The sequence below is a fragment of the Odocoileus virginianus genome, chromosome 34 (assembly GCF_023699985.2).
Source record: "Odocoileus virginianus isolate 20LAN1187 ecotype Illinois chromosome 34, Ovbor_1.2, whole genome shotgun sequence".
NCBI classification, from domain to species: domain Eukaryota; kingdom Metazoa; phylum Chordata; class Mammalia; order Artiodactyla; family Cervidae; genus Odocoileus; species Odocoileus virginianus.
Window position 1 is genome coordinate 18234657 of NC_069707.1, and position 24795 is coordinate 18259451.

The 24795-nt window shown below is 35.2% G+C and overlaps 1 protein-coding gene across 7 annotated transcripts in view; it reads right to left on the reverse strand.

Moving 5' to 3' along the window:
• The window catches only part of STXBP5 (syntaxin binding protein 5), a 156207-nt gene that overhangs the window by 27184 nt on the left and 104228 nt on the right, over nucleotides 1-24795 (reverse strand). For 2 of the 7 annotated variants that reach the window (XM_070461466.1, XM_070461464.1), the window contains exons 17-19: nucleotides 22895-23020; nucleotides 20634-20785; nucleotides 14197-14259 (exon numbers count right to left, since the gene is read on the reverse strand). In XM_070461466.1, the coding sequence (XP_070317567.1) occupies nucleotides 14197-14259; nucleotides 20634-20785; nucleotides 22895-23020 (341 nt within the window). Of the gene's footprint in view, nucleotides 1-9006; nucleotides 9055-9151; nucleotides 9212-14196; nucleotides 14263-20633; nucleotides 20786-22894; nucleotides 23021-24795 lie in introns of all 7 variants that reach the window. The other 5 variants (XM_070461465.1, XM_070461463.1, XM_070461462.1 and 2 more) reach the window with 4 other exon arrangements.

A 24795-nucleotide genomic window follows, 5' to 3' on the forward strand; every position in this document is an offset into this window, starting at 1 on the left:
TCTATCATCTGGGGATCTTGTTAAATCAGATTCTTACACTTCTAACAGGCTCCCAGGAGATGCTGGTCTGTGGAGCATTAAGGTCCCTAGACTACAAGTAACTTCAAGATAGGAAACAAGCCTAATTCATGAAACCCATATGTAGATACAGTAAGTCCACAGCAAACAATTCTTGAATAAACTTCAAAATCTTGTTTGTAAAACATGAAATGTCAAGTATGGTGGTTAGGATTGGATTTGGAATCAGACCAGATATTACCGTGTATCTAATTCAATGAACTACTAGGTGTGTGACCTTAGGCCAACCACTTTGGCTCTATAAATCTCAAATTTCAGCTGGAAAACAGAGATGGATAATAATGCCAACTTTATAGTTTTGAAGATTATATAAGTAGACATAAGCAAAACATTAAGCGCAATATCTGACACAGTGTAGAGCTGATAAACATTAGTTACTATTAATAGTAAACAAGTGAAATAATTTTCATAAGCTGTAAAATGTTATACAGATGAGCCATTAATATACTTGTAAACAGGCCAATATTTCTTTAATTCTATAGTAATTAAATCCCAATTCTACCCCAATTAACTAAGAAAAACAAAATGGAAAACAATTTTTAGGACATAAATATAGAATGGCATATACAACTATAAGCTCAACCTTTATTAAGTTCATTTCAAAAAGTAAATTCAATATATATCTAACTGTAGAAAGAGAAACAATCTGAGTAATCTGTAAGATATGTTTATGAGGAAGGGGAGAGGGGAAGTGCTGGAGGGGGAAAGATTTAATTCCTCAGCATTTCCTGTATAATTTGCATTCATGTCTTCAGGCTCCTAGCCCTTTCTTTTGTAGTCTCCATCTAAACTCAGCTGATGAACTGATCACGTCATTTCAGATACTGAATTTTTCCACAGCAGTATTTCAACTTTTTATAAAGTTTTAATTTTATCTGCTGATATTCTCTATCTTGTTCACTATGACCATTTTCCCACTTTAGTACTTGAACATATTACAGCAGCTGTTTTAAAACTCTTGGTTGCTAATTTCAACATCTAGGCCATCTTGTCGTCTGTTTCTACTGAATGATTTTTAAAATTCTTGATTATGGGTCATATTGAGTTGGCCAAAAATTTAGTTCGGATTTTCTCATAGGCATCTACAGAAAACCTGAACTTTTTGGCCAACCCAATACTTCTTGTGATTTTGAATCTTTATTTCACATGCCTAGGACCTTTTGATTGAATGTGGACATAAGCTTTGACTGAATAGTGGACAATATGTTGAAGTTGAGTATGGATTATATCATCAACCTTAACAGATGTTGAGTTTTAGTCTGTCATGCGGTTAAATTCCTGGTGGATCCTTTTGATCACTCTTGGTTTTTATTCTTTATTAGGGTGGGTCTATATCAGTTAGAACTTTGCTTTACGGTACGGCTTTCACGCTAAGAAGTGATCCTTACTCTTTAACAAGTGTCTTTTCTGGGATTTCAACAGAATGACTGAGGTGATCAGCCAGGTTTCACTACATCTGTTCCTAGGACCACATGACTTGTGTCACTGGGCAGCTCTCAGCCTCACAGCAGGGGCCTGAGGCCTGGTGGTAGAGTCTCAACCAGCTCACATGTGGCCCAGGCCGAAGGCAAGGACCTACACTGAACCGACACACAAGACTTCTAGGAATGCCCCTTGGAGCAGTTCCTTTCTCTCCGGTGTCCACCCTCACAAGTTCAAGTCACTTTAGCAGCCCAGAACTTCCATTTCTTCCTCCTTAGCTTACTGAGGCTATAATTCCAGACTCTGCAGGGCAACAGGAAAGTGCTCTCCAGTCAGAGAGAGCTGGGCAATCGTGTGGCTCACCTCGTCCTTTCTTCTCTTGAGGATGACAGTCCTGGATTGCTCAATGACTGGAAATCAGAGCCTCATGAATTTTTACTAGTTTTACTACTGTTTTCTGTGAGACACTAGGTTCTAAACCTAAGGTCTACAGTTGAAATTTAGGCCAAACGTTTCTATCTTTCAGTTTTGGTAACTATTTCTGAGGAATATCTTTGTTCTCAGGTCTGTTTAGCCAGCCTTCATGGTGGCGGTCCACAAGAGGGGGATCCATCTCTGGAGAACCTACAGTTAATCCTCCTGCTTACAAACTGTACCCTGTTTGTAATTTTATGAGCAAGCAGCAGCAGACTTTATCCAGCACTTCCTGGAGATCATATTTTTACTTTTCAGGAGACTCAGAAGCACTTGCCAACACTGTATCTAGTCAGTTGATTTTATCACCCTGGAAAAGAAACTTCTGTCCATGCGTTGAAGTTATCCAGTTTCCAATGAGGTCTTCAAACTGAAAACATATCATCTGAATGAGTTCCTGGAAGGCAAATTGTCCGTTTTTCTCTTCTTCATTTGTGTATTCTTCAACTCTTGCCCCTGAAACCCAGTACCTTTCTTGTTTTGAAATCCTTTGTCACTAGAAGCTATAAAATAGCTCTCATTTTCTATGCCTTTGTCCACAGTAGAAACAATGGAATGGCAGTAAAGAAGTTTATTCAATTTGGAGAAAACTGCAGTCAGAGATATATCTCAGCAGTCTGCTAACCCGTCTCTGCTCTCTCTTTTTATAAATCTGAAAGAGAATATCAAGCTGGCTGGCTGAATTAAGCAGTAAAGAGCTGCATTTGCTTGGAAAGAATAATGAAGTTATACTTGATCACAATAATCATGTCTGCAATAGTGGTTTCAATACCAATGAAAGATGCAAGATGTTTAAAAAAAGCAAATCTTGAGGCAAGGGGATTGGCTGGACCATTATATTAGAGATGACAGCTCTGTCATGGTTGATGCTTTTTAGTTCTTTATGAAGAAAAGTTTCTCTGTTACAGAGATTCTTACTGCTTCTCTGAATTTAAACAGATGCTTTGTAATTTTCCTTTAGCTTCTCTACCCACTGTGTTTCACATTTTATTTTTCTAAGGATGATTTCTTAAAGGAAAAAGAACTATAACTTCTGCTTTTTAGAATGTGGCTTTTATAGTAAACAACATACCCACAATACAAGGTAAAATGACTTCTTCTAATGACACTGTGAAGAAGATGTCAAAAAAGCAAATGGATCTTTATTATTGAGAAAGGTTCAATAGTTAGAATAAAGTGGCAAGATCACTTTTCTCACCGGCAGAGATCCAATGCAACTCTTTTCAAGGATAATGTTTAAAATGTATGCACATTAAATAAGAGCAATCAGAACTTAAAAAAAAAAAAAAAGACTAAAAATCAGCTTGTAGGATAGAGCAAGTGATCCCAGGGGAAAATGGGACCAAGAAATAGAAACTCTCCTATCACACATTATTTTAATAGCTATTAGAACTAATAATATCAATTTCTACCTCCCATGCTAGAATATAAATTCTGTTAATTTGGGAGCAATCTATTTTGCAAAATACTGCGTCCATGTATATGTGTCTAGCTCTTAGTGTGCATGTTCAATAAACATGACAATGAGTGAAAATATAAATAAACAAAAGCTGTCATTGGAATTTTTAGAAGGAAGCTGAATTTCTTCACAAGTGAAATCAGATAAAGAGAAAAAGAGGACAAATTAAATATAAGCTTGTTAATCAAAAAGACAACTTTTGGAAATACAAGACACTTATCGATTACCTAAAATGAAGGAGAAATTTTAAAGAGATACTAATACCTGCCTGGTAAAGACCTGGCTATTATTACAAGCTCTCTTAATTCTTGAACTCCTAGAGGTTTTGTCTTCAATATTTTCCCCATCTCTATGTACTTTTCACAAATTCATAAAACATCCAGGATATCATCATAATTAAAGACATCTCATAGCATTTCCTAGAGAAGGCATTAAACAAACTTAACATAGTTAAGTGCCACGGGCTGAACTGTTCCCCCAAAATTGGTATGCGAAGGCTTAAGCATCACTTAGGGCTTCAGAATGTGACCTATGTGGAGGCAGGACCTTTAAAGAGGTGATTAAGTTGAAATAAGGCCACTAAGTGGGTACACCAATCCAATCTGATAGGCACGTACAAGAAGAAATCTGGACACACAGACACACCAGGGGTTCATGCGCCTAGAAGATAGACTATGTGAAAACACAGCAAGAAGGCAGGTAACTGCAAGCCAAGCACAGAGGCCTCAGAGGAGAAAACAAAAACACACACACACAAAAAATCTGTCACTGCCTTGATCTCGGAATTCTAGCCTCCAGAACCATTCTAGAGAAAGTAAATTTCTATTGTTTAAGCCACTCAGTTTGCGGTATTTTCCTATGGCAACTCTAACAAATAAATATAATAAGTAATGACATAAAATAGATCGCCACATTAATACTAATAGTTCTGGTTAAACAACTGTTGACAAAAAATATTTCAGTAATGTAACTTTAATTTGGACTAATTTTCTTTATGTTAGGAAGCAAACAGCAAGTTATTTCTAGAAAGATCACTGTATAGGCTTTAAATTTAAGAAAAAGATGGTTCTATAGATGCATATACAGTAAGTACTGGTATATAAAACACAGACTTTGCTGAGCAGATTTTATTATGAAATTTGACAGAAAATACAGTCAGAAACAGAATTAAGAGTTTGCACACATGATATGCCAAAGTCCTCAGACTTTAGTCTTCCTGAAAAAGAAAAAGAAATTCATTTAGAGGAACTCTGACTTATACAATGGTTTTAAAGTACCTGTCTGTGAAATTTAGTTCTTGACCAAGTAAGGGTAAGTATTAATATTACATAATAATCTTTTTTTCAAAGTAGAAAATATTAAAGTTACCTGTAAAAGGGGTTTTAATGAATACTTGACTCATCTTCTCTTTCAAGACAAGCTTCTGTTCTTTCAATGGCCATATTGAGGATTAAATATAAAGATGAACTTCTACAGATGTAGCAACCACATTTTGGGATGAATATTGGGGGATATAAACTAGAAATATCAGTACTACTTTGTTTTATAATAAATTAGAATAATTTTAAAACTTAAAATTCTACTTAGAACAAAATAAAAAAATCTTAAAATCGTAAATAAAAAACAAAAAAAATTCTACTTAATTTCATACATATCTTTTCAAATTCAAACAGAAAATTCCAAACAAACCTCTGAGAACTTGTTTTTCAAACTGTAAACATGGAAGAGAGCACAAGAAGAGGCCACACATTATGAAAGCAGAGACATGCCACAGTACAGGATCAGGAAACGGATTCTGACCTTGACTAAGTCATTACCATGTGATACTACTTTGGATATGCATTTGACTCCTTCGAGGCTCAAATTCTTTTCTTGAAAAATAAAAGGGCTGAATTGCTTTAAAATGGATTTAATGAGTCAGCGATTTAAAATATGATTCACAACAGATTTAAGACTGTTAGAACACTTAAATATAAAAAAGGAGTAACTGGGACACATGTGGTGGCAGAGTGGTAAAGAATCCACCTGCCAGTGCAGGAGACACAAGAGACGTGGGTTTGATCCTGGGTTGGGAAGATCCCCTGGAGGTGGAAATGGCCACCCACTCCAGAGTTCTTGCCTGGAGAATCCCATGCATAGAGGAGGAGCCTTGTGGGCAACAGTCCATGGGGCCGCAGGGAGTGACATGACTGAGCAACTGAGCATGTATACATGTATAGGAGAACTCATGAAAACAGCACCTGGGCATTATTTTCATTTAAATTGACTTCAAAACTTACTTCAGTTTTTGCTAAGCAGGAAAACCAATCATTCCCAAAGTAACAGCTAATTCAGAAATTTGAGAAATTAACAAGGGCCCTGCAGGTATTATCTTTCTTATATTAACAAATACCATATGACAAACGCCTAGTGTAATATGTAGAACTTAGAGGTGCTCATTACATAGAGCTATTACTTCTGCTTGTTTTGGCACAGCACTAATTAAGGGACCTTATTTCCTGACTCTTTATTCTTTAATCTCCAATATTACTTCCTCCTCACATTTTCATTCCTTTTATATGGATATTAGTAATAAAATGGGACATGGGCAGGATAAGAGACTACAGAATAGAGCTAGGTATCTACTTTCTGAATAAAGTACTCATAATGAGATAGAATAATCTTTAGAGAAGTTTAATCAAAATCTACCAAAGAATGCTAACATCTGGACCATATTTTATTCACAAGTATATCATGAAAAATTTAATACTTTAACAAAGGTACATATTTTAGGACTATTTTTATATAAGCTTGGAATAACAAAAAGCTTTATATATTTCTGAAATTTTATAAAATGTAAATAATGAATAAAAAATTGCTAACCAATCTTATTTTCAAAATGATTTACAGAAATTGCTAACTATGGGAAAGTTATTGATTTTTAAAATACTGGCCATTAAGATTTTTAGTAATAAAAATTAATCATAAAGCATGAACAGGCAAAACAAATCACTATATGCATAGGGATGCGACAGCTGCATTATACGGTACACTGTGCTATATTTTTACTGTTAATTCACAAGACTACAGTTATGTCTTTTTAGGCTGTTATTTTTTTTTTTTAGACTGTTATTCTTATGCATGAACAATGACCTCACTGTCAGTGTCATTTACCTGAGTTAACTGTCAGATAGGAAACAAGGAAGCCAGGCTTCAGACAGACAGGTCAGGGAAGTCTACTGTTGCCTCCTGTTACTTTCACTTGAGTCTGCTCTTTGAGAACGGTAGACTTCCAGGCACTGTCTATTTCAATTGGGTGATGGGTACCATGATGGCACCCACGAGCTAGAGCTTAGACAGAGTTTGATTATGAGCCATCTTTTTACTTTTCCAGGTTACCATGTAGATAAAATAAGGTCATAACCAGATGGTCTAGTTATAAGTCATACGGCAGATTTGTCTTTGAATCCTTACAGGCTTCAGTAAATCTCCTTCAGAGGTAATACAGTACAGTGTTGAAGAGGACAAACAGTGGAGTTGGACAGCCTCAGTGAACACTGTGGCTCTGACACGTGCTGGCTGGGTAGCCAAGAGATACCCTGTCCACTCTGACACTGCTGTCATATGTAAAACAGGGAAATAACAGTAAGTAGCTAAGAGGTTACTGGGTGGATTGAGTAAGAAAATGAAGAAGAAATGGAGAAGTATGTTTTTCCTTCTGTATCACTTGGGATATATGTTGGAAATATAAAAATGTTAAGTTACAAAGTAAGTCACAGGGATGTAATGTATAGCACAGGGAACATACTCACAAATACTGTAATAACTCTGTATGGTGGGTAATGATTAACATGTTGAAATCCTGTATTTAACATTGTATATCTGAAACTAATCTAATAGTTTAAGTCAATTATACGTCAATAGAAAATACTGAAAGAATCCAACTGAAAACAAATACAGACATATATAAACCACAGCTGCAACTGTGGTTTCTGGAAGTGAAAAATAATTACGTATAACTGTATAACTAATATAAGTTTGAAAAGTTGAATAAAGTTAACATGTCTCCCCAAAAATATAGCTATAGAAGCTGGCATGACGAAAAAACTTGTTGATAACATTCTTGCTTTTTTTTTAATGCTGCCAAAGAACTATCCTTCCAATAATATTCTCAATTCTAAGAAATTAATTGAAGTCTTTCAAATAATCATACTCAGATAGATATTCCATGTTATATATTCATTACACAGAAAAAAAATGAAAATTGAGTCAATACATTTAACAAAGTAACATAATCCCAGGATCAAAAATCAAACAGATAAATTATTCAAAAATTTTAATTATATACAAAGTAACTTTCACATAAGGCAAAATTCTTAAGTAATTAAACTTTGCAAGTTCTTTAATAAATTGTACATACAAAGTCCCTTCAAATTTTTCAAATTATATTAAAGTAAAAGAACCTCTAAAGTACTATTAAGATAGTATATACTAAAAAGGAAATTGGTTGAAAAAGAATTATGCAACAGTGCTCGTAGCTAATGAAAGTGATTGAAATATTACCCGATGATTCACTAAGGTACCACAAATACAAAGAAGTGAACAATTGATTCTCCATAAATGAAGTGCCCTTTGCCCAAGAATAAATCGCCTTATTCAAAAAATGACCACAGGTGCTAAAAGTCAGCCAATGTTAATATGACTAAACAGGGTTCAATTTACAACATACAGACAACATGTTGCTATTTCTAAGAGTTTTTGAAATTTAATTTTACTACATATAAAACTTTGAGTTGAAAAAAAGTATCTATTCCAGCTACCTAGAAATTAATCTAATTTACAATTCAATGAATATATGGAGGGAGTTTGGGGGGAAATAAATATTAATAATATAATAAAAATTTTGGACTTAAACCAAAGATTAAATGTATTCTCTTTTAGTAAAATGGTGTTTCTCTGGCTTTTAAAAATCTTCAGACAAAATTCAAATTTTTATGACTAAAAAATCCTATTTGGATTATATCTCTAAATTTAACTATGTATTTTATCCCCCAACTTGAAACTTTGAAAATCTTGGACTGAGTAATTAATTTCAAAGTACCACTCATTTTTACTTGGGGGGCAAGAGTCCTAGAAAATTCCTATTTAACTTAAAGGTAGTATAGATTATAGCCTAAATGTCAGTCTTTCAAAGAACCATTTCCTTGAAATCTGGAGTCTTAATAATGTGAAGAGGAAAGAGTAAAGGCAGGAAAAAACACAAATACATAAAAAAAATTCACAACCTTGGAGTAAAAAATTGTACTTCTTGTGTCATAAATTGAACCCTGCTTTATTTTAAAATAAGCAAAAATAAAAATTAATAGAATAATTCACACGGTTAAGTCAGAGGAAGAACTGCAACCCCAATTTAACTGATTTTTAATAATTACTGTCCCAATGAGTTTGGAAGAAACAGCCCAAGAGATTATCATTTAGCATAGGAATAACAAATTAATATACACAAAATGCAACGCATTAGATAATTTTCTGATGCTGAGTTAGCATTGCATATAGCAAGGATTAGAAACAAAATAGAAATGTCTATTTCCTACCTATATCACTGGCTACCATCTTGGAAAACTTTCTGCTTTTGATCTTCACTGAAAATAATATTTTGATATAAAATGTCAAAATCTATTCAAAGTAAACTAAATGAATTAAATGTAATTAAAAGAAAATACTTTAAAGATACTATACCCTTTTCTATAAAATTATTCATTTTTTGTTCATCATCTGAATTGTGGGGTGATGAAGAACCTACACAAATGAAGACAATGGAAGGAACAGGCATAGAGTCAGTCACAAACACTGAGATGTCACAGGAAAAAGTACAAACAAAGTAATCTGGTAACACCTAGGATAAGTTCCCAGACTACTGGCCATAAGAAAATACTGTGTATATACTTAATAAAAATTCACATAATATTACAGTAGCAATAGCAATCAGTAATACATTATTTTTCATGGTAGACTAACCTCTAGTATATATATTAACTCTAACCTATAATAATTTTTCCATAAGATACAAGTATTTGGCAAAATCTTTGTATATATTGTAAATTAGAGAATAGATAAAGAAAATATAAGGAGCTAACTGTTTGTGAAATAAAATGTAAAAATTCTTGATATTAGTTAACTGAATAAGGTTTATCTAGTGGATGCTTTTGAACTGTGGTGTTGGAGAAGACTCTTTGAGAGTCCCTTGGACTGCAAGGAGATCCAACCAGTCCATCCTAAAGGAAATCAGTCCTGGGTGTTCACTGGAAGGACTGATGCTGAAGCTGAAACTCCAATACTTTGGCCACCTCATGTGAAGAGCTGACTCATTGGAAAAGACCCTGATGCTGGGAGGGATTGGAGGCAGGAGGAGAAGGGGATGACAGAGAATGAGATGGCTGGATGACATCACCAACTCGATGGACATGAGTTTGAGTAAGCTCCGGGAGTTGGTGATGGACAGGGAGGCCTGGCGTGCTGCGATTCATGGGGTCGAAAAGACTCGGACACAAACGACTGAGCGACTGAACTGAACTGACTGAGTGGCACACAGAATCCTGTACAAGTACTATCCTGGTAAGGTTAATTTTAGAGTTAGCTTTCTAGATAAGAACTTTAAAATTTTATATAAATTGTACTATTACCATACAAGTCTTTAAAAATGCAGAGGATATTACTTATAATTTTAGGTATGTCCAAATATTCAGTTAAATATTTTATTTCGACTGTGACTTTCCATAAGCTTATCTAATATTTTTATAACTGAGATTTGTCTTTTTTTCTTAAAAAGATGTTTCTAAATTTTCATTGTATTTCTTTAACTTCTAACACAAATCTTTTTTTACAAAGGAAATTCTAAGCAGTATTCTAGTTGACTATGAGAGTCAAACTATCTTTTCTTTAAAAGACATTTCAAATGATAGTCATTAAAATTTTCAAAATCTCTCTAGCTTATAAATCACTTCCCTTCCTCAGAATTCCTGTAAAAGTTTACCTGTTACTCTTCTTATGATGTTAATCACTTAACAGCTTACATTTTGAGTTTACACACATTTGGCCTTTCTCACTGAGCTGAAGTGAGAAGCCAGGACCCCATCTGATTGATCTTTCCATCCCTTTAGGACTCAGCGGAGTGCTCTGCCTGTAGAATCTCTAAATAAACATTTGCTGAACGAATGAAGCTTTCTTGCTAGAAGTGAATGTCTAGAATATAACCGGAAGTAAATACAGCGGTTTTTCTGTGCTGATTTCTTTTTTATCCCAATGAAAGTACTGAATCTTAATAAATAAGGTAGAAATTTGACCTTTCCCCACAAAATCATACTTTCTTTCTTTGGCCAGGTGGAAAATATCCTTGACGTCTCTTCTCAGAACAAGTAAAACCTGTCAACATTGGCAGGAGCCAGTTACTTCTAAAATAGTCTCATAAAAATTACTCTTCTAAAACTATCTTATTACTGCTAAATAGCATTTATAGATCCTCATAAAGTCTATATCAAAAAATATCACACAGGAAACAATGAGAATACAAATAAGTGCCCTCCTTTCTCATATAAATATAATTCAGATTTAAAGAGGATAATGGCAATGAGAAGATGTTATATATAATTTAAAATACTATTCATCTCTGACACTATATAATCACATGAACGTACAAAAATTAATACTTATTTTATTTGATATATTTTATATCAGAGTAATAGCAAGATAGCATATTCTAACATGAATATAAAATTATAAAAATGTTCAGTAACTCCAACAGAAAAATAGGCAACATAAGCCATAAACGTAAGTAAAAGGAGCAGATCTTTCTCCCACTAACTGAAAACGCCTACTACTAGTTGTCATAACTTCCATGATAGCTTATGAAACAGTTCCAAAAATGTTTTTAGCATTTCCTACTTGAATATATTTTACAAATTACTATGATTAAACAAACACAGAAAATACATATAGCTTTAAATTTTTTTTTCTCTAGGGTACATGGAAACTCCTGAGGTCACCATCTCATAATATGTGGCCCTGTGTTTTCTTCAATTTGAAATGTATATATACATATACATACATACATACACACACATACAGTACTAAAAATATCCCAACATTACTAAAGTGCTCAGTGAAGCAATCTGAGTTCTTTGAAATAAAGATCAAACAGAGATGGCAGAAATAATTTTCTATGTTAATTCAGGATGGCAAGAATTTTCTATTTCAGAGCTATTGTTGGTTTATTTAAAAATAAACAGAATGGGAAAACTATACTCGTAATTTGGATTTTCTCAGGATGTTTTTGAATAGAGATATTAGTTGGCTAAATTGGTCAGATTACAAATTTTGGTTATGGGATTTAAACGCTTTTCAGAAATTTTCTCCTTATATGTATTATTTCAAATGAACACATTAGTTGTGATAAAGGGCACTTGACTACCTTTCATTTTCTATAATAGAGGTACTCTTCTTAGTATTTATGATTCAGTTGAACTTCCAACTCACTTTTTATGCATTTCTTCTTCTCTCATAAATACATTTTTTTCTAGTAACTATATCCAGAGGTTTATTCTGATTTCTATGATAGTTCTTAATATTCATGCATGACTAACATTTATCTCCTGGTATATAAAACATGTTTTAGGTACAATTATTGCCTACTAGTTTGGTTTCGGAGAAGGCAATGGCACCCCACTCCAGTATTCTTGCCTGGAAAATCCCATGGTCGGAGGAGCCTGGTAGGCTGCAGTCCATGGGGTCGCTAAGCGTTGGACACGACTGAGTGACTTACTTTCATTTTTCACTTTCATGAATTGGAGAAGGAAATGGCAACCCACTCCTGTATTGCCTGGAGAAGCCCAGGGATGGGGGAGCCTGGTGGGCTGCCGTCTATGGGGTCGCACAGAGTCGGACACGACTGAAGTGACTTAGCAGCAGTTGGTTTGCTTTTGTAACAGCGGTCTTTCCTGGTATGCATGAATGGATATGACTTCAAAAACTCTTCAAACTTCCAGAGCATTATCAAAGGCTAAACTATATTTAGTCTAAAGATAAGTATCTGTGGTTTATCAATAATTTCTGAGGTCACAATTTTTACTTTGCATTTCAAACACCTGAAAAATGCCTGGTGTCATAAAATTCTGCCGGTTACAACTGTATCGTCTTTTCATGTGAACCAAGGAACACAGTATATTTGAAAATGCTCAATGATGTTTGAGTTTCTCCGGTACAAAAGAGAGAATCTGGAGTTTTTTGCCACTATGCACTTTTTATATTTATCTACTTATATTTAAGTATACTTACATATTTATCTACAATTACCTCTTGTTGGGTTATTTCAAATTGTTATTTATACACACCTACTGAAAGTATGCCTTAGGATTAAAAGGAGTATTAATGTACTTTGACTGAATCTTGTTAAAACACATCTGATGGTCATTTAATATATTAAAAGACAATATATCACATGTCCATGTTATCCAGTTTGGTTTATAGACTTAACATACTGATAACTACATTCACATGTCCTTGAGGTAAGGTGAGAAGATCAGAATAGTACTGTATATAGTTGGAGGAAAAACAGCAATAATTAAGAGAGATTATAATTCAAAATTATATCAGAAATAACTTTTGTCCTGTGAGATGGGAAGTAATACTGCTCCACATTATTTGTTCAGTGTTATGCTACCAATGTTTAGCCTTAATCTTATAATATATGATAGTATATATATTATAGTTCCATGTGTTTTATTAGTGTAATGACTGAACTTAAATATGAGACTTAAATAATAAGAATACCAGAAGGTGTATATATTTTAGGAGAAGAAATAATTAACTTGAGCAAAATCAGGAAAATGCAATTTTAAAAAGAAAACCTCACAAAAGCTTTCATGGTCCTATAACTAATAAAATGGTCAACTGAAATATGAGGAAGTAAAATGCACTTCAGTTTTTCCTATTCTTTATTTATGATATAATAGAACTACCTATGGAAAATCAAAATCTATGAACAGTGTTACTTTAAGCTAAGAACAGTCTTTCCAGGAGAAAGCTGATGAAAATTCCCAGCCTTCAAACACATCTGTTAAAATATGAAGTTAAAGTTATGAAATTTTAGCAAATTTTCAATCCACTAAAAAAAACCCCAATAAATTCAGGATCATCTTAATTTTAACTAAGGAGAATTAAAAGTAACGTTCCTCTGAAATAGTAACAAATACATAGGTTACCTAAGACCAATATTTGGATAACAGGACAAATGCTCTAATATAGCTATAAAATTATATATTACTTTGATAAAAGCAAAACCAAATATAACTAGTCTACAATTATTCTAACTTTCCACAGTCACCATTAGACAATAAATGTTAAAAATTTCTCATAACATTTAAACAGACATTATTCATGGTTTAGAGCACTATTTTACCAGCTGGCTCCAGGACTACCAAGAGCAAAGACAAGACTGTAGATAACAACTTCTGATCCAATAGTAAGAAATAAGATCTATTCCCCCCCCAAAAGTATAAATATTAGAAAGCTAAGTAAACACCTGCATTACTCTCAACAGGTAATACCTGTAGATTTTTATCGAATGCGTTTCTTTTAATTAGAATGCAAAGAATATAGTTACAATTTTAAGAATAAATAGGTAACATAAAAGCTCCATGTAGGTGTATTTTAAATGCTTATCTGTAAAAATCTGGCATATTATATTTTTTGTAGCACTACAACTATTAATAAAATAAAGAGGAAATTACCAGAAGTTGGAGATTTGCAGCGATCTTCTGGGACTACTGCCCCTTCACTAATATCGCACAGACCTGCTGAAAAACAAACCCAGACCAAGTCATACCACGAGTTCATGTAAGTGCGGTTGCACCTCCTATTTACATCACATGTTTAATGACAGTCCATTTTTAAAAACTCAGCAGGTTATCAGACTATGCTGGCATTGATATCATGCTCAATAGCTTTGAGATAGGAATATAGGAGCATTCTGGTATTAAAACTAACACAGCAGTCATCAGTTAAATAAGTAACAATATTCAATCTGCTGTTCTTCAAGGACATTAGAGATAATAGGATTGTGTTCAAAGTCAGCAATTTGAGGGCATATGTTATACTGCTTATTAGATTTCTCTTGAGGGGGAACAAATACTTGGTAATAAATTTGGTGATTTTTTTTACATCATAGGGACTCTCAACTCATATCTCAAAGTTGTTTCCGCTAGGTATACTTCAAATATACTGCCTTAAATATTACTGACAAATAATTAAGAAAATACTTTGTACCACCAAATTTGAAACATTTAAAATACAATCATACCTTGTTTTATTGCATTTTGCTGAAATTGCTTTTTTTGAAAAACAAATTGAAGGTTGTGGGCACCCTGCATGGAGATGGCCTACAGACACCATTTTTTTCAACAGTATTTGTCACTTCATGTTTCTATGTCATATCTTGGTTAACTCTCATAATAATAACAAAAAAAATTTGAAATACCACATTTTCTATGGTGATCTGTGATCATGATCTTTAATGTTACTATTTTTAATTGTTTTGGGGCACCACATACCACACTCACATAAGATAGCAAACTTAGCTAAGAAACATCTGTGTTCTGCCTGCTCCATCGACCTGCCCTTCCCATCTCTCTCTCTCTCTCTCTGTTCAGGCTTCCCTATTCCCTGAGACACAATATTGAAAGTACATCAGTTAATAACCCTACAATGGCCTCTAAGGGTTCAGGTGAAAGGATGAGTCAGTCACTCACTCTCCGTTCTCTTTAAATCCAAAACCAGAAATAATTAAACTTGGTGAGGAAGGCATGTCAAAAACTCAGAAAGGCTAGAATCTAGGCCTCTTAAGCCAAACAGTTATCCAAGTTGTGACAGCAAAGGAAAAGTTCTTGAAGGAAGCTCAAAGTGCTACTCCAATGAACACATGAATGATCAAGTGAAGTGGCTTTACTCTTTGACAGGCAGAAAGCTTCAGTGGTCTGGATAGACGATCCCATCAGTAACAACATCCCTTTAACCCAAAACCCGATCTAGAGCAAGGCCCTAACTCTCTTCAATTCTATGAAGACCAAGAGGTATGGAAGTGGCAGTAAACGCTGAAACTGGAAGAGACTGGTTGGTAAGGATTAAGAACAGAAGCCATCTCCACAACACAGAAGTACAAAGTGAAGCAGCAACTAATCCAGGAAGTCTAGTGAGATAATTAATGAAGGTGGCTAGAGCAGTCAACAGATTTCAATGTAGATGAAACGGCCTTCTATTGGAAGATGCCAGCTAGGACTTTCGTGACCAGGGAGCATGGGATAGCTGGGCAATGGACAAAAGCTGCATGCCTAGGCCTCAGAAGTTATCAGGAACGAAATCAACATATGTGCATGTTATGACCAGTATCTGCCCTTCTGTTCCTCTGGTAAAAGACATAACGTCACAATCTTCACAGTCCCCAAGAGACCTCTTACAGTAACATTTAGAGAATGCTGAGTACTGAACTGGGCTTCCCAGGTGGTGCTAGTGGTAAGGAACCCGCCTGACAATGTAGGAGATGTAAGGGACTCAGGTTCGATCCCGAGCTTGGAAAATCGCCTGGAGGAGGGCATGGCAACCCACTCCAGTACTCCTGCCTGCAGAATTCCACAGACAGAGGAGCCTGGTGGGCTACAGTCCACAGGGTCACAAAGAATCAGACATGACTGAAGCAACTCAGCACACACGAGTACTGAATTGGGTTTATGAGGAGTGTCTTCTATTTTGAACTGTGTATTACTGTCTTCATTGCATAGGAAGCTTTTGAATGACAGTTGTATTTTCTTTTTAACGTTCATCAAACTAATGATTCTAGAAAAAAAGCAACACTAGTCTTTAGAGTTCTAAGGTGATAGATTAATTATAGGTATGCAGGTATTAATCTCTGACATAACACCTATATATATAAACAAATCTTTTCTTGATAAAACCTTAAGATAGCAGGTCTTTAAACAGTAGAGCTATATGGAAACAATTCAAGTGTCCATTGGTGGATGCATAGATGAAAAAGTTATAAATATACAATGGAATATTATTCAGCCATAAAAATGAATAAAATTTTGCCATTTGTGACAATGCTGATGGACCCTGAGGATATTATGCTAAGTGAAGTAAGTCAGGCAAAGAAAGACAAATACCATGGGATCTCATATTCCTCAACTAAGTAAATAAATAGTGGTAATATATTCCAGTATTACAATGAGCCTGGTACTGAATAAAAATAATCAATTTTGAAATTTCAAGCCTTTGGTATTTTGTCAACTGTTTGAGAAAACTCTGGGAGATAGTGGAGCACAGAAGAGACTCGTGTGCTACAATCCATGGGGTCACAAAGAGTTGGGCACAACTTAGTGACTGAAGGACAACTAAACTATAAAAATGCAGTTCAGTTCAGTTCAGTTCAGTCACTCAGTTGTGTCCGACTCTTTGCGACCCCATGAATTGCAGCACGCCAGGCCTCCCTGTCCATCACCAACTCCTGGAGTTTACTCAAACTCATGTCCATCGATTCAGTGATGCCATCTAGCCATCTCATTCTCTGTCGTCCCCTTCTCCTCCTGCCCACAATCCCTCCCAGCATCAGGGTCTTTTCCAATGAGTCAACTCTTCGCATGAGGTGGCCAAAATATTGGAGTTTCAGCTTCAGCATCAGTCTTTCCAATGAACACCCAGGACTCATCTCCTTTAGGATGGACTGGTTGGATCTCCTTGCAGTCCAAGGGACTCTCAACCAACACCACAGTTCAAAAGCATCAATTCTTCCGTGCTCAGCTTTCTTTATAGTCCAACTCTCACATCCATACATGACCACTGGAAAAACCATAGCCTTGACTAGATGGACCTTTGTTGACAAAGTAATGTCTCTGCTTTTTAATATGCTATCTAGGTTGGTTATAACTTCCCTTCCAAGGAGTAAGCATCTTTTTATTTCATGGCTGCAATCACCATCTGCAGTGATTTTGGAGCCCCAAAAAATGTAGTAAGAGTTGCTAATTTTCATTCTTAAAATAGCATAGGAGGAATCATTTAGGAAGCTAAATTCAAGTGTGATAGGAACAATTTAGTTATTAAATTCTGGAATAAGCTAAAAATCCCTTCCATGCTTTCCATCTGACTCAGGGTAAAAGCTAAAGTAAAGTCCAAGAAGACTGGTTGATGCATATGATCCAATGGTACATGACTGTGGTATTTATTATGTGACTATGGGTATCCCATTACCACTCTGACTGTATTTCCTCTCCTACCTACTTCACTGTCTCCCCTGACTCTCTCTGCTTCAGCCACACTGACCCTTCACTGTAACCTTGAACTCACCAGTTACACTGCTTCCGAGCCACTGTACTTGCTATTCTCTACCTGAAATGTTCTCTCCATAGACATCCTCATGGAGAACAGCTGTCTCCTTTAAATCTTTGCTCAAGATGTTCTGTTTAAAATGTAACACCCTTGTTGCTATTTCAAATCCCCCTAGTTTAATTATTTTTTCCTTTGGCACTACTATGTAACTTACTATATACTACTTATCTTTTCAAACTCTGTCTTTTCCAGTATAATGTAAGCTTCTTGAGGGTAGAGAATTTGGTCTGTTTTAATACTGTGCTGGCTGAAAAGTTTGTTTGGGCTCTTCCATAAGATGGTATGTGTGTGTGTGTGGGTGTCTGACTCTTTGAGACATGAATGGACTGTACCCCGCCAGGCTTCTCTGTCCCTGGAATTTTCCAGGCAAAGTTACTGGAGTAGGTTGTCATTTCCTACTCCAAGGGATCTTCCCGACCCAGGAATGGAACCCACGTTTTTTCTGCCTCTTGCGTTGGCAGGCGGATTCTTTACCACTGCACTACCTGGTAAGATGGTATAGAAAAACCCAACTGAATTATTTGGTCAACAACCCAACAGAATCACAATAATCAGCAGATATATACATTTAGTTGAAATACTTCACTACTTGTACCCTGTGACAGTTTCATAATTTTTATTATGAAAATATTGTAGATATTTTAGTCAATAGTTCAATTGTATTTTAACACAGCTAAAAAATAAACGACAATCTTTTATCTCATAAAATAATTTCATGAGTGCCATCATATTCTTTATGAAAACCTATTAGCACCAAGTAGTAGCAAAAAAAAAGTTTCTCCATTCATACTGATCTATTATGAAAGACAGAAGAACAATTTCATGGTATTTGGGCTTCACTTCAAGAATATATGCTAAAATATACACTTCAGCAAAAAATCTTTTTTGCATCAATGCAATCAAAGAATTTTAGTACCAATTATTCTATATTTGATTTTATTTAAAATATAAATATTTTAGAAACAAGACACAAATATTCTTAAAATTTTAAAGTATGTTTTAAAATAATTTTCTCTTAATTTTTAACTTTCTCTTTCTCCTTAATATTGTTCAAGTGAGCATAACAACAATAACATCTTAAAGTGATAAAAACTTAAGTAGTTCTTCTGTACCTAAATGTGTAACTCTTCAATATAAACTGAAGCAAATAATAATATGAATAATATGATAATGCTTATTAAACAATAAAATAGGATGCAATGGAATTCAAGAAAAAAATTAAAATCACATGGCAGAATTGGTCTCTAACCTTGGATGAATTTAGGCATTTAATTTATAGTAATTTTATGTAAGTTATGATGAGGTACTAACAAGAATAATTAGTTTCGTGAGTAATAAAACTTTTACTGCTCCTTCTCTATCAAGACAACGTTTAACTTTCTGACACTATATATTAATCTCTTTGCTTAATAAAGAAACTGGACTGGAACACAAATATTTCAGTAGCTGTTTTCATATGTATATTATGAGATGAATTTAAGTAATGAGTATGTTATTTTAGATATAGAATGCTTTAATAGGCTCTTTTAAAAATAAATGAGAAAAAAACAGTTTTACAGACAAAATACACTGTCATGACTTTACTGACGTGGAATGAATAACTTACTTAAAAAAGAAGAACGGAGTTTTTTCACAGATTCAGAATATAAGCTAGAAACGCCGCACATGCAAGAAGTCACAATCAGCATGCCTCAGTGAAGCAACGAAAAGCAAAAGAAAAAAAAGGAGACAAAGATACTAGAATGGTATGGTTGGGACAACAATTTCTGCTGAAGATAACACATGACAAAATGATCACACAGACAAAAATAGAAAAAAAAATTCAACTATTGCCAAAGTGACAGTAAGGTCTATATCCCATCATCTTTTTCTTTTCTTCTGTCATGAATTATGAGAATTATTTAGTATCAGCAAAAAATGTCCTGAAAGCAACTGAGAAATGAATATCAGAAAGAATTTTAATTCAGAGAGATTGAGTTAGGAGATGTAGAACAGGGCTTCCCAGTGGCATTCTGCAAACAGGTTAGGTTACATCTGCCACAGATGGAGTTTCTTGAGTCTCTGGTCCCCCTGGGAAGGCCTAGGGGAGTTTGGAGCCCAGAGACCAGTTATACCACCACTGGAGGCCCCATTAACATATGTCTACATGCCAGAGATCCAATGTCATTTTCTGTGTGTGCCATGAGGTTTGGGAAAAAGAAAAAGGTGAGGAATATTGGTATAAACAGCTAACTATATATGTGTTCCATGAGGCATTAGTATTGAAATATTTAAAATAAGATTAATTACCTAGCAAACACAAAAGAATGCTATAGAGAGAATTTTTAATGGATCTGGGCTTGTACTGAATCCACGCTGTCTGAGAATGCTGTATCTCACAGAGTTCAAATTCACTTTTGCATATACATTTTTTTTCATGTGGGAAATTATTCCTTTGATACTCAAAACAATAAACTGCTGGTCTCACACTATTAAACAGTAAAAGGGATAGAACTATGAAATTAACTTTTGTTCTGTAATGAGATAAATTTCCCTGTCATAGTAATTTAGCTAAAGAAGTCTGAAACTGGTTCCTTCCCAATGTTAAATAAAATCCTAGAATATTAAAAACAAATGCATAAACTAATAACAATACAAAACAAAAAAGGAGGTTGATACCTTTTACTATTTTTTTTGACAGTTTATACAAACAGATACAATCAGATAAGCTATTTACCTAACAGAAGTACTTATATTCACAGAAGTAAGTTGGCATTTATGGAAATCCTAAAGCTCAGGATTTCTTTCTTTTTACCTCCTGAAGGTTGTCGAGATTTACGAGGAGATCGGGGTTCTCGCCGATAAGGATCATTGGAGCCATACAATTCAATAGTGCCCAGGTTGAGGAGTACTGCTTTCTGGAGGTAGTCAACCATTGCAATACCATTACAATTGCCAAAAACTACCCTATGAATAGGAAAAGAACAAACATTTTAGCACAATTAAATAGTTCAAAGAAAAAGTAGTCTACAGGGCTAAAAAAGCACGATGGGTATTTAAGAAAATTCCTTTTGAAACAAAACACTATTACAGACATGCAAATACAGGTTACATATGCCTTCTGATGGAGTTGTGCAGATCTTCCGTATCAATGTATACAAATCAACATAAAAAATTTGATGTAGTAGTTGAAATTTAACCAAAGACATAAATCCCTATGCTAAGCAATATAACAGCTATTTTTCTGACTATTTTGAATCCCTTGGGGAAGACATTCATTTCTACTGGAGAATAAGGCATTATATATTTGGAAAAGTTATAGGGTAACTTTTGGTTACCCCATAGGGTTACTTTTGGTAAAGTCAAGGGTAAAACATAGAAAGCATAGATCTCGGAGGCTTCCCTTTGGAGTATTCCAAATACTTTCTCAATCATGAGTCGGGAAGAACAAACAATGAATAAAAGCAACTATGAATGAAGGAACTTTATTCATTTAAGATCCCGTAAGCCAGGGTGTTGACAACTAACATACACAGAGGGACTATATAGGTAAGTAAAACATGCTGACTAAGGACTGTGGTGACCTGAAGAGTGAACAACTCATCTAAACAGGGAAGCTTCACCTCAGCTCCTGCTGACTACAGCTGACCAGGAATGGAGACATGGGCTAGATAATCGAACTTTTCAATTAAAGCTCTAAATATGGATTTTCACATTAAAAAGTCTCGGCAACTAGTTCAAATTTTAAAAATACACAAAAAAGCCTAAACAAAATATAGTTGTGAACCCAATCAGGACTGCGAGCAACTGATTTGCAACTTCCTTTGAAACATTCTATTGCTTCTTATTTCCAGTTTGTTTCTGTTATGGCTGTGAGCAGCAAAATACTAAAGAAAAAAAAAGGAACATCTGTACTTCCACATTGTGGGACAGCAAATAAGAGACATCAGAGAAGACTATTTCAGACTCTAGCTAGTCTTATCAACATGCACAAATGCAAGAGATGGTGTAGGTGGTAGTAGCTATTAGAAGGAAGAAGGAAGAGGAATGAGTCCCTAGGGCTAGAAGCATGGAAGGAGACAGTGACCTACACAACATAAACAGCTCTAGACCAAACAGTCGGCATGTGGTTTCTCTTTTATCACAATGTTGATTTTTTTTAAAAAATAATTTTATTGATTGATTGCTTTGTGGTTGCACTGGGTCTTTGCTGCTGCATGGGCGTTTATCGAGTTGAGGTGAGCGGGGGTTACTGTCTAGTTACACTGCGTGGCTTCTCACTGCAGTGGCTTGTCTTGTTGTAGAGCACAGGCTCTCGCGCATGCAGGCTTCGGTGGCTAGGTCCGTGGCTCAGTGGCTGAGGCTCCTGGGTTCTAGAGCACAGGCTCAGTAGATGTGGTGTGCGGGCGTAAGTTACTCTGCGGGACGTGGGATCTTCCCAGACTAGGGACTGAAACTGTGTCTCCTGCACTGGTAGGTGGATTCTTTACCACTCAGCCACCAGGAAGCCAGACAGTGTTGATTTTTAAAACAAAAGTAAATACTTTATGATTCTATCCTATTATAATAAATAATATGTACTATGAACACTATATACTTGAAGGCATGAATTGATAAATAAAAACACACCTGAAGTAAAGATGAATACTTTACTAAGCTATTACTATGTCTTTACAGTTTTTACAAGTTAACTATGGAAGGAGAAAGAATAAATTATGCAGCTATGGTTCAACATTTACAGAATCAACTTAGACAATAGTCTTCTGGGTTGATGTTAGACTTTTATTATACCAAATATTAACAAGGAAATTATTTCTCAGAGTATATCAAGGTGAGGACAGATTCATTGATCCATGAGATATTTAACTTTAGATAAAGCAGTAGTAATAAGCACATCCAGAGTAAATTATTCAGAACAGAATTATGTTCCAAATAAACACTGCATTTGATCTGACACTGAAGGTTATACAACATTTTAAGTGATATAATAAGGATCATCCATTCTTTTTTTAAAAATATAAAAATGCATGGATGGAGTACAATGAAGAGACACAGAAACACATCAAGTATACTTACAATCCATAGGAAGAATTAACTGCCAGACTGGTTATCTGCTGTGGTGGTTCTCCACCCACCCACACCAACTGTATAACTAATTCTGTCTGGTAACCTGGAGACTGTTTAAGTGGAGCACTTTTAACTCTGTAAGAAAGGAAGACATGCTGCCTTTTAACACATCTTCAATTATCTTATTATAAAGTCATCCATCAATAACTATACAAAAATAACTTTATATATGAAAGTATATGATATAAAAATGCAAAAATCAGAATCCTGTCCTCTAGAGTCATTTAATCTAGTTGCAGATGAAACACATAGATAAGCAACAAATCATAGATAAGTTCTATATATAAATTGCGGAGGGAGGGGAGAAATGAAAGGGGAGAAGGAGGGAGTGGGTAGAGAGGAATTAAAGAAGACCAGGGAAGGATGGAGAGAAGAACAAAGAGAAGCTGCACTCTAGGTCTAAGAGGAAAAAAAATCAAGTTACAGAAAAAACCCAAGATAGAAGAGTAGACTTAAAACTTGAAAAAGGTAGAGTATAAGTAGATGAAAACTGGCCTAAAACATAAGGAATTAAGGAAAATGTATAAAAAATGTGGGCAATTTATTTTTGTTTGCATAACCACTTTCACTACTAAAAAAATCTACTTTGACTTTGAGTTGGTAGTATTTTTGATAGCACAGAAGTGAAGGGAAGTGAAAGTCGCTCAGTCATCTCCGACTCTGTGACCCCATGGACTACAGTCCATGGAATTCTCCAGGCCAGAATACTGGAGTGGGTAGCCTTTCTCTTCTCCAGGAGATCCTCCCAACCCAGGGATCGAACCCAAGTCTCCCACATTGCAGGCAGATTCTTTACCAGCTGAGCCACAGGGAAATCCAAAAATACTGCAGTGTGTAGCCTTTCCCTTCTCCAGCGGATCTACCTGACCCAGGAATCAAACTGGAGTCTCCTGCATTGCAGGAGGATTCTCTACCAACTGAGCTATCAGGGAAGCCCCTTGATAGCATAGGCTATTCCCTCCAAAACTGCTGGATAGTGTCAAAAAATTGCTTTTGCAAAAAATTTTGCTAACAAGATAAAGAAGTAGGAAAGCCATAGACAAAGATTAACGAGTGTGTATGTTTGGTCACAGTAGAAGGTATGTGTAGTAACAGTAAGAATTAAAAAAAAAAAAGTCACTATAGCGAGATAGGCCAGGGCCAGACTTTGGAGGGTTTGTGAGGTCTGGCTGCAAAGGTCTGATGTTGGTAGAAAGAACTCAGGGCTCTGAAGTGCTAGAGTGTGAGTCTTGGTTCTGCCACTTAACGTCTTCCTGTTTGAAAGTGCGAATATTACTACTTAATCACAGTATAAGGATACTGCGAGTACGTATGAGAGAAGTTTTTCAACGGCCAAATTATGCAAAAGGCATACATTTTCATTACTAAAGAATTAAAAGCCAGTGAAGGTTTAGGAGAAATATTCTGGGAAGATTAACTGTAGAACTTCGCAAGATGAAGTAGAATAAGAAGACTCATGAGGAACTTCCTGTGATTCGTGTGATGCAAAGTAATAAGACAGATTTGAAACGCATGAACTAAGTCTCGAAAAGGTTCATAAACTCCATTAAGGTAGATACCTTGCCGTTACTTTTAATACTCCAGCAGATGAGGTACTCAATATTTACGGAATGAATAAACGAGCTGCAGGCTGATTAGAGGCGGAGGAGGGGAGAAAAAGACGACAGTGATTCCAAGTTTTGAAAAAGAAAAAAGATGTCAGGATGAAGAGCCAGTCTCAGAAGAAGACGTGGTTAACTTTGAGGGGATGGTAGGGGTCTTCAAGTGAACTATTCAGCAAACAGTTATACTCACTTATGTTGAGTGAGTTCCCAAAAAACTTTTATTGGTTCAACTTGTTATAAGTATGT